The following is a 17193-nucleotide window of genomic DNA, read 5'->3' as shown; positions in this document are numbered from 1 at the left end:
AACTTGACTGAATGCCGTTCTCCGGTGAAACAATGGTGTCTGGTTTAGCAAGGATGGTGATGCTGAGCCCTTGGGGTGATGAGCCCTTGAAGTGGAAACCAGGGGTGGGCGACAGCCATAGATGAGGATCTAATTGCCTTTGGCCACCATTAGAAGAAAACCTCATAGTAATTACCTGGAATGTATACCATGACTTAAAGCAGCATGGGTAAATTGCACTCACTTTGTCATGGTTTCAGGGTGGCTGAAATGATGACTGCACAATGAAAAATGTGCAAATACGCCACTGTTAAGTTCTTATCAGACCACAGACGTGCTTACAGAACAACTGTTTTGCAGCAACAAAAAAACTCCCAGAGGACCAGCAATTCCTAAGAAACCCTTAAAAGGTCCAATGCAGCTGTTTTAATCTTAATATCAAATCATTTCTGGGAAACAATTATTACCTTGTGTGATTATTTGATTATTTTTCATTTAAATGGTCAAAAATAAACAAAAAATAGCTTCTTAGCAAAGAGCAATTTCTCAAGCAAGAATTTTGCTAGGACTGTCTGGGAATGGTCTGTGTGGGGAGGGGAAAACTGAAAACTAGCAAAGAGGTTTGGAACTCTTGCATATCCTATGTTGAACATAATAAACGGCTCTCTATCCACCGGATGTGTACCAAACTCACTAAAAGTGGCAGTAATAAAGCCGCTCTTGAAAAAGCCAAACCTTGACCCAGAAAATATAAAAAACTATCGGCCTATATCGAATCTTCCATTCCTCTCAAAAAGTTTAGAAAAAGCTGTTGCACAGCAACTCACTGCCTTCCTGAAGACAAACAATGTATACGAAATGCTTCAGTCTGGTTTTAGACCCCATCTGAGACTGCACTTGTGAAGGTGGTAAATTACCTTTTAATGGCGTCAGACCGAGGCTCTGCATCTGTCCTCGTGCTACTAGACCTTAGTGCTGCCTTTGATACCATCGATCACCACATTCTTTTGGAAAGATTGGAAACCCAAATTGGTCTACACGGACAATTTCGGTCCTGGTTTAGATCTTATCTGTCGGAAAGATATCAGTTTGTCTCTGTGAATGGTTTTGTCCTCTGACAAATCAACTGTACATTTCGGTGTTCCTCAAGGTTCCGTTTTAGGACCACTATTGTTTTCACTATATATTTTACCTCTTGGGGATGTCATTCGAAAACATAATGTTAACTTTCACTGCTATGCGAATGACACACAGCTGTACATTTCAATGAAACATGGTGAAGCCCCAAAATTGCCCTCGCTAGAAGCCTGTGTTTCAGACATAAGGAAGTGGATGGCTGAAAACGTTCTACTTTTAAACTCGGACAAAACAGAGATGCTTGTTCTAGGTCCCAAGAAACAAAGAGATCTTCTGTTGAATCTGACAATTAATCTTGATGGTTGTAAACGAAAAGGCTCTGGAGCAACGAACCGCCCTTGCTGTCTCTGCCTGGCCGGTTCCCCTCTCTCCACTGGGATTCTCTGCCTCTAACCCTATTACAGGGGCTGAGTCACTGGCTTCCTGGTGCTCTTTCATGCCGTCCCTAGGAGGGGTGCGTCACTTGAGTGGGTTGAGTCACTGACGTGATCTTCCTGTCTGGGTTGGCGCCCCCACTTGGGTTGTGCCGTGGCGGAGATCTTTGTGGGCTATACTCGGCCTTGTCTCAGGATGGTAAGTTGGTGGTTGAAGATATCCCTCTAGTGGTGTGGGGGCTGTGCTTTGGCAAAGTGGGTGGGGTTATATCCTTCCTGTTTGGCCCTGTCCAGGGGTATCATCGGATGGGGCCACAGTGTCTCCTGACCCCTCCTGTCTCAGCCTCCAGTATTTATGCTGCAGTAGTTTATGTGTCGGGGGGCTAGGGTCAGTTTGTTATATCTGGAGTACTTCTCCTGTCTTATCCGGTGTCCTGTGTGAATTTAAGTATGCTCTCTCTAATTCTCTCTTTCTCTCTTTCTTTCTCTCTCTCTCGGAGGACCTGAGCCCTAGGACCATGCCTCAGGACGACCTGGCATGATGACTCCTTGCTGTCCCCAGTCCACCTGGCCGTGCTGCTGCTCCAGTTTCAACTGTTCTGCCTGCGGCTATGGAACCCTGACCTGTTTCACCGGACGTGCTACCTGTCCCAGACCTGCTGTTTTCAACTCTCTAGAGACCGCAGGAGCGGTAGAGATACTCTTAATGATCGGCTATGAAAAGCCAACTGATATTTACTCCTGAGGTGCTGACTTGCTGCACCCTCGACAACTACTGTGATTATTATTATTTGACCATGCTGGTCATTTATGAACATTTGAACATCTTGGCCATGTTCTGTTATAATCTCCACCCAGCACAGCCAGAAGAGGACTGTCCACCCCTCATAGCCTGGTTCCTCTCTAGGTTTCTTCCTAGGTTTTGGCCTTTCTAGGGAGTTTTCCTAGCCACCGTGCTTCTACACCTGCATTGCTTGCTGTTTGGGGATTTAAGCTGGGTTTCTGTACAACACTTTGAGATATCAGCTGATGTACGAAGGGCTATATAAATACATTTGATTTGATTTGATATTGGTTAACTAATGTCACAAGGCAGGCCAAAACTTCATCCCAACAAAACATTTCAGCCAGTCATTTCAAACAGCTCTTACACTAAAACGGTATTATCATAATTTTCACAATTTCACAGTATTATTCTAACCTCATAGTGTGGAAATATATATAAAACACATGACAAATCATGTTTTTGACTTCACTGGGCCTTTAATTATGAACTCCACCATTTCATAACTTGGAAAAGTACAGCTTGAGGAAAATGCTATACAGTAAAGGCGGGATTCCCTTCCCGGACTATGTTAAAATTCCCTTAGCCCCACTCTGCGCTGCAGCCACCCGCTGACCAAAATACTATTTAGCTGGTGGAATACACCCAAGTCTTAATGTTCCAGGAAACACTTGAGGAAATCCTACTACTCTTACTTGCTGTTCCCAATTTGAACGGGGATTCCCATTCAGTCTGTGGCAACCCAAATATAGCCTTTTGTTTTGCTAGGCCAAAACTATTTCTGAGAGAATTACAGTTTGCGTCATAGAGAGGATCAAACAGTAGGATGAGCTACTACCCTGAAAGCCCAATTATAAAAGAGACATCAAAATGAGTTATTATTTAATTCAATACAAGCTGACCTTAGCCCAATGTTCATTTTTCTCTCTATAATAGTTCTACATGTCAACTGAAATGCTTTTGATGACAAAGTATTCCTAGTATTGCAATATGTTTTGTATCTAGAAATGTAATTTATGTGAAGCCCAGGGTAAATTTCCTCGTTGTGTGGACAATAACGTTTTGTATCCAATTTATTCTGTTGGATTAGAGCTATAAGTAGTTCATTACTAGGTAGCAGGTTTTCTTTGTGTAGGCCTATAGCAGGCCTTTTTTTTAGGATCCTATAATTCAGTTGTTTACACCCAGCATGTGCAGTTAGCAGGCTCTGTAGACAGAGATCATAGCTAATGCTAACATAATGTATGAAAGCTGTAGCTCGTTTTATTGACCTCACAGACACTTGCAACACGTCAAATGTCCCGTCTCGCTCCATAGCCGTCACAGTAGCTGTTGACCCTGAAGAGGCTGCAAGGCCCTAGTTTACTTGACCCTGAAGAGGCTGCAAGGCCCTAGTGTACTTGAAAGAATTTGAGATAGCTTTAACCAATGACATCGCTCTAGCGTTCGAAAATGGTGAAGTGGAGCAAATCTCTATATATAGAGTTCCCGGTTCAGGATTCACACACTGACTGACAATACCATTATCTTATCTTCACTCCTCTGCAGTACCAGTGACTCAGAAATCCCTCAGACAGAAAAAGCAGAAACCGTTAAGTCATAACATCCTATTGCTGTGTAGTACTAATGAACAGCCATGTTGAGGTAAGAGTGATTCAGCCGCTGTGCTGACAGAAGGCTTTGAAGTTGAGTCTTCCGCCCACTCCTTCCAAGTTAAACGCAAAAGTGAGTAAAACAAAATGTCAAAACCAATTAGGTCAGACATAAGAAATGTACTTTACATTGTGTGAAGCTGTTCTGTACAAATCAAATCAAATGTTATTGGTCACATACACATGGTTAGCAGATGTTAATGCGAGTGTAGCAAAATTCTTGTGCTTCTAGTTCCGACAGTGCAGTAATATCTAACAAGTAATCTAACAATTCCCCAACAACTACCTAATACACACAAATCTAAATGGGTGAATGAGAATATGTACATATAAGTATATGGATGAGCGATGGCCGAGCAGCATAGGCAAGGTGCAGTAGATGGTATAAAATACAGTATATACATGTGATATGAGTAATGTAAGATATGTAATCATTTTTAAAGTGGCATTATTTCAAGTGGCACTGTTTAAAGTGACTAGTGATCCATTTATTAAAGTGTCCAGTGATTGGGTCTCAATGTAGGCAGCAGCATCTCTGAGTTAGGGATTGCTGTTTAGCAGTCTAACGGCCTTGAGATAGAAGCTGTTTTTCAATCTCTCGGTCCCAGCTTTGATGCACCTGTACTGACCTCGCCTTCTGGATGATAGCGGTGTGAACATGCAGTGGCTCGGGTGGTTGTTGTCCATGATGATCTTTTTGGCCTCCCTGTGACATCGGGTGCTGTAGGTGTCATGGAGGGCAGGTAGTTTTCCCCCGGTGATGCATTGTGCAGACCGCACCACCCTCTGGAGAGCCTTGCGGTTGAGGGAGGTGCAGTTGCCGCACCAGGCAGTGATACAGCACGACAGGATGCCCTCGATTGTGCATCTGTAAAAGTTTGTCAGCAGCCTGAAGAAGGCTGTTGCGCCTTCTTCACCACACTGTCTGTGTGGGTGGACCCTTTCAGTTTGTCTGTGATGTGTATGCCCAGGAACTTTCCACCTTCTCCACTGCTGTCCCTTCGATGTGGATAGGGGGGTGCGCCCTCTGCTGTTTCCTGAAGTCCCCGATCATCTTCTTTGTTTTGTTGACGTTGATGAAAGGTTGTTTTCCTGACACCACACTCCGAGTGCCCTCACCTCCTGCCTGTAGGCTGTCTCGTCGTTGTTGGTGATCAGGCCCACTACCCTTGTGGGGCCCCAGTGTTGAGGGTCAGCGAAGTGGAGATGTTGTTTCCTACCTTCAACACCTGGGGGCGGCCCGTCAGAAAGTCCAGGACCCAGTTGCACAGGGCGGGGTTGAGACCCAGGGCCTCCAGCTTGATGGTGAGCTTGGAGGGTACTATGGTGTTGAATGCTGAGCTGTAGTCAATGAGCAGCATTCTTACATAGGTATTATTTTTGTCCAGATGGGATAAGGCAGTGTGCAGTGTGATGGCGATTGTGTCATATGTGGACCTGTAAGGTGGCGGTGATATGATCCTTGACTAGCTTCTTAACCTTTTCTCAATATAGGGGGTGCTGTTTCAACATTAGCATTTATCGTCTCCAAATTAAACTGCCTCATACTCAATTCTTGCTCGTACAATATGCATATTATAGTTATTATTGGATAGAAAACACTCTCTAGTTTCTATAGCCGTTTGAATTATGTCTCTGAGTGAAACAGAACTCATTCTACAGCACTTTTCCTGATATGGAGTGAGATTTCAGACATTTTGGCCTCTGGTCCCAGGTCAGTTTTAAAGTCCCTGTAAATCCTATGAGGATACAAACACTGCCCATGCCTTCCTCTAGATGTCAGTAAGAGGTGACAATTTGAATGGAGTCGATTGCGCAATCAGGGCCAGTATAAAACAGAAAAGACCGGATGTACCGTTCTTTTCCTGCTGCGCCTCACGCAAGATGGACGTCGGACTCTCTCTCTTTCCAAGCGTTGGTTTAGCCACTTATATATCGCCGGTCATGTTTTTACTCGTTATAGGTGTTAAAAACATCATAAGGTAGTTAATTTTAACCGTTTTATAGCAATTTATATCCGTTTAGTGCGATTTTGAGGCATTGCTTTGTGATGCACATTGAAGCACCGGGCACATTTCGGGGTCCCGGTCGAACGTTAGTGGGCATTTCGACGGACAAGAGGACAGCTTTCGACCAAAAGAAGATTAGACCCAAGAAAGGATACATTGCCCAAGATACTGATGGAAGAACAGCTCACAGTAAGAACTATTTATGATGATAAATCGTTGTTCTGTCGAAAAATGTTATACGCATATTCCGCCATTTTTTTTGGTATAGCTTCGCTTGGCGAACCCTGTATTGCACAGTAAGGATATTTTTAGAAATGTAATTCAGCGATTGCATTAAGAACTAATTTGTCTTTCGATTGCTGTCCACCCTATATTTTTTAGTCAAGTTTACGATTAGTTATTCATTACGCCAGATCACTGTCCAAAATGGAGCCCGACATTTTCAGGCTAGTTTTGCTAGTATTGTCATGTTATAACCACGTTTTTTTGTGGCTAAATATGCACATTTTCGAACAAACTCTATATGTATGTTGTAATATGATGTTACAGGGGTGTCATCGGAAGAATTCTGAGAAGGTTATTGAAAAAATTAATACATTTTGGCGATGATTACGTTATCTCTCTCTTTGGCTTGTATCAATGCTCGGGTAACGTTTGCACATGTGGTATGCTAATATAACGATTTATTGTGTTTTCGCTGTAAAACACTTAGAACATCTGAAATATTGTCTGAATTCACAAGATCTGTGTCTTTCCAATGCTATGCTTTGTCTATGTTTAAGAAATGTTTTATGATGAGTAAATTGGTAATACACGTTGCTCTCTGTATTTATTCTAGTCGAGTTGTGATGGTGGGTGCAATTGTAAACTATGATTTCTACCTGAAATATGCACTTTTTTCTAACAAAAACTATCCTATACAATAAATATGTTATCAGACTGTCATCTGATGAGGTTTTTTCTTGGTTAGTGGCTATCAATATCTTTATTTGGCCGAATTGGTGATAGCTACTGGTGGAGAGAAAAAATGGTGGACAAAGAAAATGGTGTCTTTTGCTAACGTGTCTTCCCTGTAAAACATTTTAAAAATCAGAAATGATTGCTGGATTCACAAGAAGTGGATCTTTCATCTGGTATCTTGGACTTGTGATTGAATGATATTTAGATGCTACTATTTACTTGTGACGCTATGCTAGCTATGCAGCTTTTTTACTGGTGGGGGGTGGGGGGTGCTCCCGGATCCGGGTTTCTGACTCGTTAGAAGTTAAAGCACTTCATGATGACATAAGTGAGTACTACGGGGCGGTAGTCCTTTAGTTCAGTTATCTTTTCCTTCTTGGGTACAAGAACAATGGTAGCCATCTTGAAGCATGTGGGAACAACAGACTGGAATAGGGAGCGATTGAATATGTCCGTAAACACACTCGCCAGCTGGTCTGCGCATGCTCTGAGGACACGGCTAGGGATGCCATCTGGGCCAGCAGCCTTGCGAGGGTTAACAAGTTTAAATGTTTTACTCACGTCAGCCACAGAGAAGGAGAGGGGGGAGAAGCAGTCTTTGTTAGCGAGCCGCGACGGTGGCACTGTATTATCCTCAAAGTGGACAAAGAAGGTGTTTAGTTTGTCTGGAAGCGTGACGGCAGTGTCCGTGACGTGGCTGTTTTTGTTGTCCGTGATTTCCTGTAGACCCTGCCACATACGTCTCGTGTCTGAGCCGTTGAATTGAAACTCCACCTTGTCCCTGTAGCGGCATTTTGCTTAGTTGATTGCCTTGCGGAGGGAATAACTACACTGTTTATATTCAGCCATATTTCCAGACCTCTTTCCATGGTTAAATGCGGTGGATATCGCTTTCAGTTTTGCGCGAATGCCGCCATCCACGCTTTCTGGTTAGGGTAGGTTTTAATATTGACAGTAGGTACAACATCTCCAATGCACTTCTTTATAAACGCACTCACAGAGTCAGCGTATAGGTCAATGTTGTTCTCTGAGGCTGACATATTCCAGTCCGCGTGATCAAAACAATCTTGAAGCGTGGCTTCCGATTGGTTAGGCCAGCATTGAATGTTTCTCGTCACTGGTACATCCTGTTTGAGTTTCTGCCTATAAGACGGAACGAGCAAGATGGCGTCATGGTCGGATTTGCTGAAGGGAGGGCGGGGGAGGGCTTTGTATGCATCGTGGAAGTTAGAGTAACAGTGGTCGAGAGTATTAGCGCTGCGAGTCGTGCAATCAATATGCTGATAGAATTTAGGTAGCCTTGTTCTCATATTTGCTTTGTTAAAATCCCCAGCTACATTAAATGCAGTCTCCGGATATATAGTTTCCAGTTTACATATAGTCCAGTGAAGTTCTTTGAGGGCCGTCTTGGTGTTCGCTTGAGGGGGAATGTACACAGCTGTGACTATAACTGACGAGAATTCTCTTGGTAGGTAAAATGGCCTCCATTTGATTGTAAGGAATTCTAGGTCGGGTGAGCAGAAGGACTTGTGTTCCAGTATGTTGTTATGATTACACCATGAGTCGTTAATCATAAAGCATACACCCCCGCCCTTCCTCTTCCCAGAGAGATGTTTATCTCTGTCGGCATGATGCATGGAGAAGCCCAGTGGCTGAACCAATTCCGACAACATATCCCGAGAGAGCCATGTTTCCGTGAAACAGAAGGCAACTCTCTGGAAGGCAACCCTTGCACGAATTTCGTCTACCTTGTTGTCTAGAGACTGGACATTGGCGAGTAGTATAATCGGGAGCGGTGAGCGATGTACACGTCTACGGAGCCTGACCTGAAGGCCGCTCCGTCTGCCCCTTCTGCGGCGACGTTATTTTGGGTTGGCTACTGGGATCAGATCCATTGTCCTGGGTGGTGGTCTGAACAGAGGATCCGTTCCGGGAAAGTAGTATTCCTGGTTGTAATATTGGTAAGTTGACGTTTCTTTTATATCCAATAGTTCTTCCCGGCTGTATGTAATAAAACTTCAGATTTCCTGGGGTAACAATGTAAGAAATAATACATAAAAAAACTAAATACTGCATAGTGTCACGCTCTGACATTAGTTATCTATGTTTTCTTTATTATTTTGGTTAGGTCAGGGTGTGACGAGGGTGGGTATGCTTGTTTTGTCTTGTCTAGGGTTTTTTGTATGTCTAGGGGTTTTGGTAGTCTAGGTATATGTAGGTCTATGGTGGCCTGAATTGGTTCCCAATCAGAGGCAGCTGTTTATCGTTGTCTCTGATTGGGGATCATATTTAGGTTGCCATTTTCCCTTTTGGTTTTGTGGGTTCTTGTCTATGTATAGTTGCCTGTTAGCACTCTTTGTATAGCTTCATGGTCCGTTTTGTTGTTTTGTTCAGTGTTCATTCTTAAAATAAAGAGAATCTACGCATACCACGCTGCGCCTTGGTCTCCTCCCTACGACGGCCGTGACAGAAGAACCCACCACAAAAGGACCAAACAGCGTGTGAATGAGGAGCGGACATCCTGGGCCCGGGAGAAAGATGAGTGGAGGACATCCTGGACCTGGGAGGAGGTAATGGCAGGGGACAAGACCTTGCCATGGAAACAGGTGGAGATAGCACAGGAGGAACGGCGACGATACGAGGGGACACGGTTAGCAAGGAGGCCCGAGAGGCACCCCCAATCATTTTTTGGGGAGGGGGCACACGAGGAGATTAGCTGAGTCAGGTTGGAGACCTGAGCCAACTCCTCGTGCTTACCGTGGGGAGCGTGTAACTGGTCAGGAACCGTGTTATGCAGAGATGCGCACGGTGTCTCCAGTTCGCATTCTTAGCCCGGTGCGCTCTATTCCAGCTCCTCGCAGTTGCCGGGCTAGAATGGGCATCCAGCCAGGACGGATGGTGCCGGCTCAGCGCTCCTGGTCTCCAGTATACCTCCTTGGACCAGGATATCCTGCGCCGGCTCTGCGTACTGTATCTAAAATGCGTCTGCACAGCCCAGTGCGTCCTGTGCTAGCGCCCCGCACTTGCCGGGCTCAAGTGAGCATCCAGCCAGGACGCATTGTGCCAGCTCTACGATGCAGATCTCCAGTGCGCCTCCACAGTCCAGTACGTCCTGTGCCTCCTCTCCGCACTTGCCCTGAGGTGCGTGTCCTCAGCCCGGTACCACCAGTTCCGGCACCACGCATCAGGCCTCCAGTGCGCTTCCACAGTCCAGTATGGCCTGTGCCTCTTCCCCGCACTTGCCCTGAGGTGCGCGTCCTCAGCCCGGTACCACCAGTTCCGGCACCACGCATCAGGCTTCCAGTGCGCTTCCATAGTCCAGAGTTTCTGGCGACAGTACCCAGTCTAGAGCTTCCGGCGACAGTACCCAGTCCAGAGCTTCCGGCGACAGTACCCAGTCCAGAGCTTCCGGCGACAGTACCCAGTCCAGAGCTTCCGGCGACAGTACCCAGTCTGGAGCTTCCAGCGACGTTTCACAGTCCGGAACCTCCAACGACGGGCCACAGTCCGGAACCTCCAACGACGGGGCACAGTCCGGAACCTCCAACGACGGGCCACAGTCCGGAACCTCCAACGACGGGCCACAGTCCGGAACCTCCAACGACGGGCCACAGTCCGGAACCTCCAAAGACGGGCCACAGTCCGGAACCTCCAACGACGGGCCACAGTCCGGAACCTCCAACGACGGGCCACAGTCCGGAACCTCCAACGACGGGCCACAGTCCGGAACCTCCAACGACGGGCCACAGTCCGGAACCTCCAACGACGGGCCACAGTCCGGAACCTCCTACGACGGGCCACAGTCCGAAACCTCCAACGACGGGCCCCAGTCCGGAGCCTCCAGCGACGATCCCCAGCCCGGAGCCTCCAGCGACGATCCCCAGCCCGGGGTCTCCAGCGACGGTCCCCAGCCCGGGGTCTCCAGCGACGGTCCCCAGTCCGGAGCCTCCAGCGACGGTCCCCAGCCCGGGGTCTCCAGCGACGGTCCCCAGCCCGGGGTCTCCAGCGACGGTCCCCAGCCCAGCGATGATCTGCAGTTTAGAGCCTCCGGCGATGATCCACGGTCCAGATTTACGAAGCCGGAGGGATCAGTGTAAAGAGAGGGGGCGGCGTCCAGAACCAGAGCCGTCACCGAGGGTAGATGCCCACCCGGACCCTCCCCTATAAGTTCAGGTTTGCGGTCGGGAGTCCGCACCTTTGGGGGGGGGGGGGGGGGGGGGTACTGTCACGTCCTGACATTAGTTATCTATGTTTTCTTTATTATTTTGGTTAGGTCAGGGTGTGACGAGGGTGGGTATGCTTGTTTTGTCTTGTCTAGGGTTTTTTGTATGTCTAGGGGTTTTGGTAGTCTAGGTATATGTAGGTCTATGGTGGCCTGAATTGGTTCCCAATCTGAGGCAGCTGTTTATCGTTGTCTCTGATTGGGGATCATATTTAGGTTGCCATTTTCCCTTTTGGTTTTGTGGGTTCTTGTCTATGTGTAGTTGCCTGTTAGCACTCTTTGTATAGCTTCACGGTTCATTTTGTTGTTTTGTTAGTTTTGTTCAGTGTTCATTCTTAAAATAAAGAGAATGTACGAATACCACGCTGCGCCTTGGTCTCCTCCCTACGACGGCCGTGACACATAGTTTCCTAAGAACGCGAAGCGAGGCGACCATCTCTGTCAGCGCCATTTTATATAAGATAGAGGTTTATGTTCCAAAGAGACTTGTTGAAAACCCTATTGAACTTAAACAGAGAATCAGATGCCTCAAGTTTTTGACACTACTGTTTAGGGTGTGTGTGTGCATGTGTGCGTGTGTATATGTGTGATAGCAAGGGGCTGTAGGGGAGAAATGTGGGAACGTCATTTAGTAGCACTGCTCGTTAGCAAGGCCATACCAACAAGGCCCATGCCTCAGGCTGCTCGTTAACAAGGCCAAACCAACAGGGCCCATGCCTAGAGCCCACACAAAGACCACTTTGTGAGCCACCCTCGCCGTAAGTGTGGCACCAAATATGAGAGTTGAAGGCAAACAGAAATGAAAGGTTCAAAAAGAGTGGAAACTGGAGCAGAACGGGGGAGGGAGGTTCGGCTGAATGTCCAAATTAGTCAAGCTGACCAACTCCTCCGCATATAAGCGAGCAGCATGCCCTCAAAATGCAGTTCCCATAAAAGATGGGCCATTTTACAATGTTACAATAAGCCAGAACAGAGTTTTATTGAATTAAGTTGATTGAACACCAGATATTTTACTCTAATTCAAAAAACTCCAATTCCAGAAACACAAATGGGGTTAATACCAGGCAAACCGAGTAGGATGGTGCTAGGTTTTAAACGATATGACAGCAGTTATAAACACTGTACTGGACATGGGGCCTACCTCCAGGTCGTCCAGTGATCGTGCCAAGCTGAGCCTCTTGGAGTGTCCAAAGGAGCGACGGCCAGAGGAGCGGCCGGCGCCAATGCCCCAGAACTTGGAGCCCTTTCATGGGGAGAAGAGAGAACAGAGAGAACCTTTTACTGCAGTGGGCTAAATCAGGGTCACACTGAGTATTTCTTAGTAGTCTTAAACAAATCAACTTTGAAACAAAAGTACACACCTCACACACATGGTTATGGGCTTAAAAAAAATAAGACACCTGTACCATGCAGATATAGAGTTGAAATGTATTCAATTTTGATACTTCATATACATCACAGAAGACTGAAATATAACAAAACTGTTCGACATATATTTTTTTAAATGTTGAATAATTATGAAAAATATTAATAACACTCCACCCATGGGGCCACAAGGTCATTTGACTGCAGGAAAGGGATAATGACTGTCTGCCAAAACATCACACTACTACATGGACCACTGATCCTATCATGGTTTCTGTCATACTTAGCTATGGGTCATGAGCCTACATAACACCATCATAAACATGACATAACACCTTTAACATGATGTAAGCATTAGGGATTAGTAAAGTAAACTTGTCAATGGTGATCATCCCTTTGTCTGGAATACACTTCCATACAAAATAGGCATATCCCTATACACTGTACAAGCTTTTCGTTTTGGAGAGATTTGCGAGTGATAAGGGACTATCTCACTGGGCAATTAAACCAAGATGATGTAAACCAACCAAGATGATGACAGATGTTCTTCCTGCCATGACCTTCAGGCCATATGGCGTGTCCTTAAATAAACAAGGGTCCTGACACGCAACTCCCTTCCTGCCCGACAACATAACTGTGACTGGCCAACAGATTGTACAAAAATAACGGATTGGCCACACACACACGGCCCATTAGTCTCAGTTCTGCACAATGTTGACGATTTTGCAGACACCAGTTGGGCTGAGGTAGTGAAAAAATAGATTTTCACCTACTTTACCTCAAAAGCCTCCATCAAACTCAACTCCTCCCCTTTCATCTGCACCTTAATCTCACCGTTTCACTGCTACACTAAAGGAGCATGAGAAACACATTTCGCCAGCAGCCCTGCTATTATAATGATGGGTGAAAGCCCAGCCTAATGTCTGAGCTGGAATAAAGAATTGCCGGTAATTACCATGGTATCACATGTGCTCTATCCTGTAATTTGCTTTAGCTTCCTGTGCAAAACTTCTTTTCAGAACAGAGGACATTTCAGACAGACACATTATTCATTCGGTGTATGCACACAGGATAATAACTTTTGCTTGGATAAACAGCGAGAGACAAACACAACGATAAACAGCGTAATATTTTCCCCTATCATCTGACTCGGGTAATCTGCTCTCTGTACCGGAAAGAAGAGCGGAAATAAAAAATGCATCAGATGGTAGAGGAGGATTCTCTCAATTTGTGCAAAGATTCTGTTTTGCCAAATGCCTGATTTTCCATGGAACACATCCATCTTTATCTACTGTACTCATGCATGCAATAGCGTAGCCACAGGAGAAACATATTATAAAAGGTTAACTTTCTGTATTGGCTTTTCGAAGTACTTTAATATGCTTTGAGGATTTTTCCAAAAGTTTAGAATGCACCTTTACTTCTGTGTCAACAGGAAACATATTGAGTATACAGTATACAGGTAACTGCCAACATAAAGGAAACACCATCATAAAGTGTCTTAATAGGGCGTTGGACCTTGTGATGCGTGGGTCAGCTGTTTGTTCACCCGCCCGCAACTGCTAATAACCCATTCGCAACCAGCCTTCTACACAGTATGTGATAAAGTGAACTTTGAGTAATTAGATTAGTAATTAGATAGATGCAGCTTCTCTTCTGTCAATACTTGTTGCCCTAGAAGACTAAACAAACCCTTGCTCACCAGAATGTCATAAAACAATAGAATGAATGCTTAAATCTAGTTGACATTGGTAAAGTTTGTTTTCGCTTTTATCTCTGCTTCTCTCAAGCAGCAAAGACTTTTAGGGACAGCAGAGAATATGCAATAACGAAAAATGTTGTGCAAAATTTCCAAATGACATCAGTTTGGTTTTGAGGAAAATTAGAAGCTGTTAAAACGACCCAACATGTTTTTGATAAGATTTCAGTTTGGCTTGAATGTATATTTTACGTGGTTGAAATACGATCAGCTTTTATGATGCTGATAAAGACAGCACTTTGAACACGCCGTTAGGGACCGTCTGTAATTCTGTCATGATGCGAAAATAAATAAATAATATTTCTACATTTCTGTTCCCGAGTCAAAACGTACATTTGGTGTATAATTTTACTGCAAGCAATGCCTAATTCTGCAGAGGTTAACACTATATTAAGCTATGTGAGAGGTTATAGACCTACAGTCAGTGTCCAGAGTTCAGATAGGCTAGTATTCCATTTAACCCATCTGAAGAGTACAGTTCCCTTGATGTGACACTTTGAAGTCCCCGTCTTGCGACTGTCGAATTTCCATAGCACCTCACAATCATCACACATAACACTGCTATCATCCTCTTTAACCAAATCTTTCCCAAACATTAAACTACTGTTCTGGCCCTCCCTTCTATTTATTTTCAACTCTCTATTTCAAAGCTTTTCTCTTTTTGAATTAAACACCGACATTGTCCTTTTTGTCTCAGTGGATCGACATTAACTTAACAAGTACATTTTTTGGGGACAAATGGCATGTATTTTGCACGATACAGCTAAAGCTTAGGCTACACACTAACATCAGATAAAAAAAACGAAAGGAAAAACCTCAATCTAGCATATAGACATGAATTGCACAAGAATTTATTTATTTAATGCATTGTTTTCTCTTTATTCTACCCATTTATGGATTTTAATGCATCTCATTATTCACAATATTACATGACCCTTAACCCGCCCACCCCGCACATATAACCGCGGGGACTACGGGTTATGAGTCAACCCGCGCATCACTAGTTGCTTCCAAAAGAAATTCCATACTTTTGGTGTTTTGTCGATGGTGGTGGGAAACACTCTCAGGCACCGCCCCAGAATCTCCCATAAGTGTTCAATTGGGTTGAGATCTGGTAACTAAGATAACGATGTAAACCATATACAATGGCTTTCATGCTTATCAAACCATTCAGTGACCACTTGTGCCATGTGGATGGGGGCATTGTCACCCTATGGGGGCATCGCCATGGCAGCCAAAAATCAGCAAGACAAAGGAGCTAATCGTGGACTACAGGAAACGGAGGGCCGAATGCCCTCATTCACATCGACGGGGCTGTAGTGGAGCGGGTCGAGAGCTTCAAGTTGCTCTGTGTCCACATCACTAAGGATCTATCATGGTCCACACACACCAACACAGTCATGAAGAGGGCATGGCAATGTCTTTCCCCATCAGGAGGCTTTGAAAAGATTTGACATGGGCCCTCAGATCCTCAAAAAGTTCTACAGCTGCACCATTGAGACGATCTTGACTGGCTGCATCACCGCTTGTTATGGCAACTGCTTGGCATCCGACTGTAAGGCAATATAGAGGGTAGTGCGTACGGCCCAGTACATCACTGGGGCCGAGCTCCCTGCCATCCAGGACCTCTATACCAGGCGGTGTCAGAGGAAGACCCTAAAAATTGTCAAAGACTCCAGCCACCCTCTGCTACCGAACGGCAAGCGGTACCGATGCACCAAGTCTGGAACCAACAGGACATTGAACAGCTTCTACCCCCCAGCCATAAGACTGCTAAATAGTTAGTTAAATAGTTAGCCAAATAGGTACCCGGACTATCTGCAATGACCCTTTTTGCTCAAAGATTTTTTGACTCATCACATACGCTGCTGCTACTGTTTATTATCCATCCTGTTGCCTAGTCAATTTATTCCTAGTTATACTGTATGTACATACAGTGCCTTCAGGAAGTATTCATACCATTTGACTTTTCCACATTTTGTTGTGTTATAGCCTGAATTGAAAATGGATTAAACATAGATTTTTGGGGGTCACACAATACCCCATATAAAGTGTAATTATGTTTTTCAATTTTTGTTAATAAATAAATTAAAAATTAAAGGCTGAAATGTCTTGAGTCAATAAAAAATGAAAAGCTGAAATGTCTTGAGTCAATAAGTATTCAATCCCTTTGTTATGGCAAGCCTAAATAAGTTCCGGAGTAAAAAATTTGCAATAATAGTGTTTAACATGATTTTTAAATGACTACTACATCTCTGTACCCCATACATACAATTATCAGTCAAGCAGTGAATTTCAAACACAGATTCAACCACAAAGACCTGGGAGGTTTTCAATGCCTCACAAAGAAAAGCACCTAATGGTAGATGGGTAAGAAGAAGAAAAAAGCAGACATTGGGCAGTGTATCCATACACCCAGTCACTACAAAGCCACAGGCGTGCTTCCTAACTCAGTTGCCGGAGAGGAAGGAAACCGTTTAGGGATTTCATCATGAGGCCAATGGTGACTTTAAAACAGTTACAGAGTTTAATAGTTGTGATAGAAGAAATGTCAAGGCTGTGGGTAACTGGTGAAAGGAGTCAGGCGCAGGAGAGCTGAGATGCGTGGACAAGGTATTTAATACAAGATAACACCAGTATAAACCCAATACTACGGTGCAGGAAAAATACCAGTACCACGAAATAAACGGGTGTAATAACAAAACCCGGCAACAAAATACCAGCGCCGCTCGAACAAGGAGAGGGATCGACTCCGGCGGAAGTCGTGACAGTACCCCCCCCCCCCTTGACGCGCAGCTCCAGCAGTGCGCCGACACCGGCCTCGGGGACAACCCGGAGGGCGAGGCGCAGGGCGATCCGGATGGAGACGGTGGAACTCCCGCAGCATCGAAGAGTCCAATACGTCCTCCACCGGCACCCAGCATCTCTCCTCCGGACCGTATCCCTCCCACT

At 45.1% G+C, this 17193-nt stretch overlaps 1 protein-coding gene across 2 annotated transcripts in view; it reads right to left on the bottom strand.

Moving 5' to 3' along the window:
• The window catches only part of LOC139534580 (regulator of G-protein signaling 12-like), a 95676-nt gene that overhangs the window by 64021 nt on the left and 14462 nt on the right, over nucleotides 1-17193 (bottom strand). For both annotated transcript variants that reach the window (XM_071333820.1, XM_071333819.1), the window contains exon 3: nucleotides 12259-12360. In XM_071333820.1, coding sequence (XP_071189921.1) covers nucleotides 12259-12360 — 102 coding nt within the window. The remainder of the gene's footprint in view (nucleotides 1-12258; nucleotides 12361-17193) is intronic.

This window comes from Salvelinus alpinus, chromosome 11 (genome assembly GCF_045679555.1).
Source record: "Salvelinus alpinus chromosome 11, SLU_Salpinus.1, whole genome shotgun sequence".
NCBI classification, from domain to species: Eukaryota; Metazoa; Chordata; class Actinopteri; order Salmoniformes; family Salmonidae; genus Salvelinus; species Salvelinus alpinus.
Note: the sequence above shows the minus strand (reverse complement) of the source record. Positions and strands in the feature narration are given on the sequence as shown.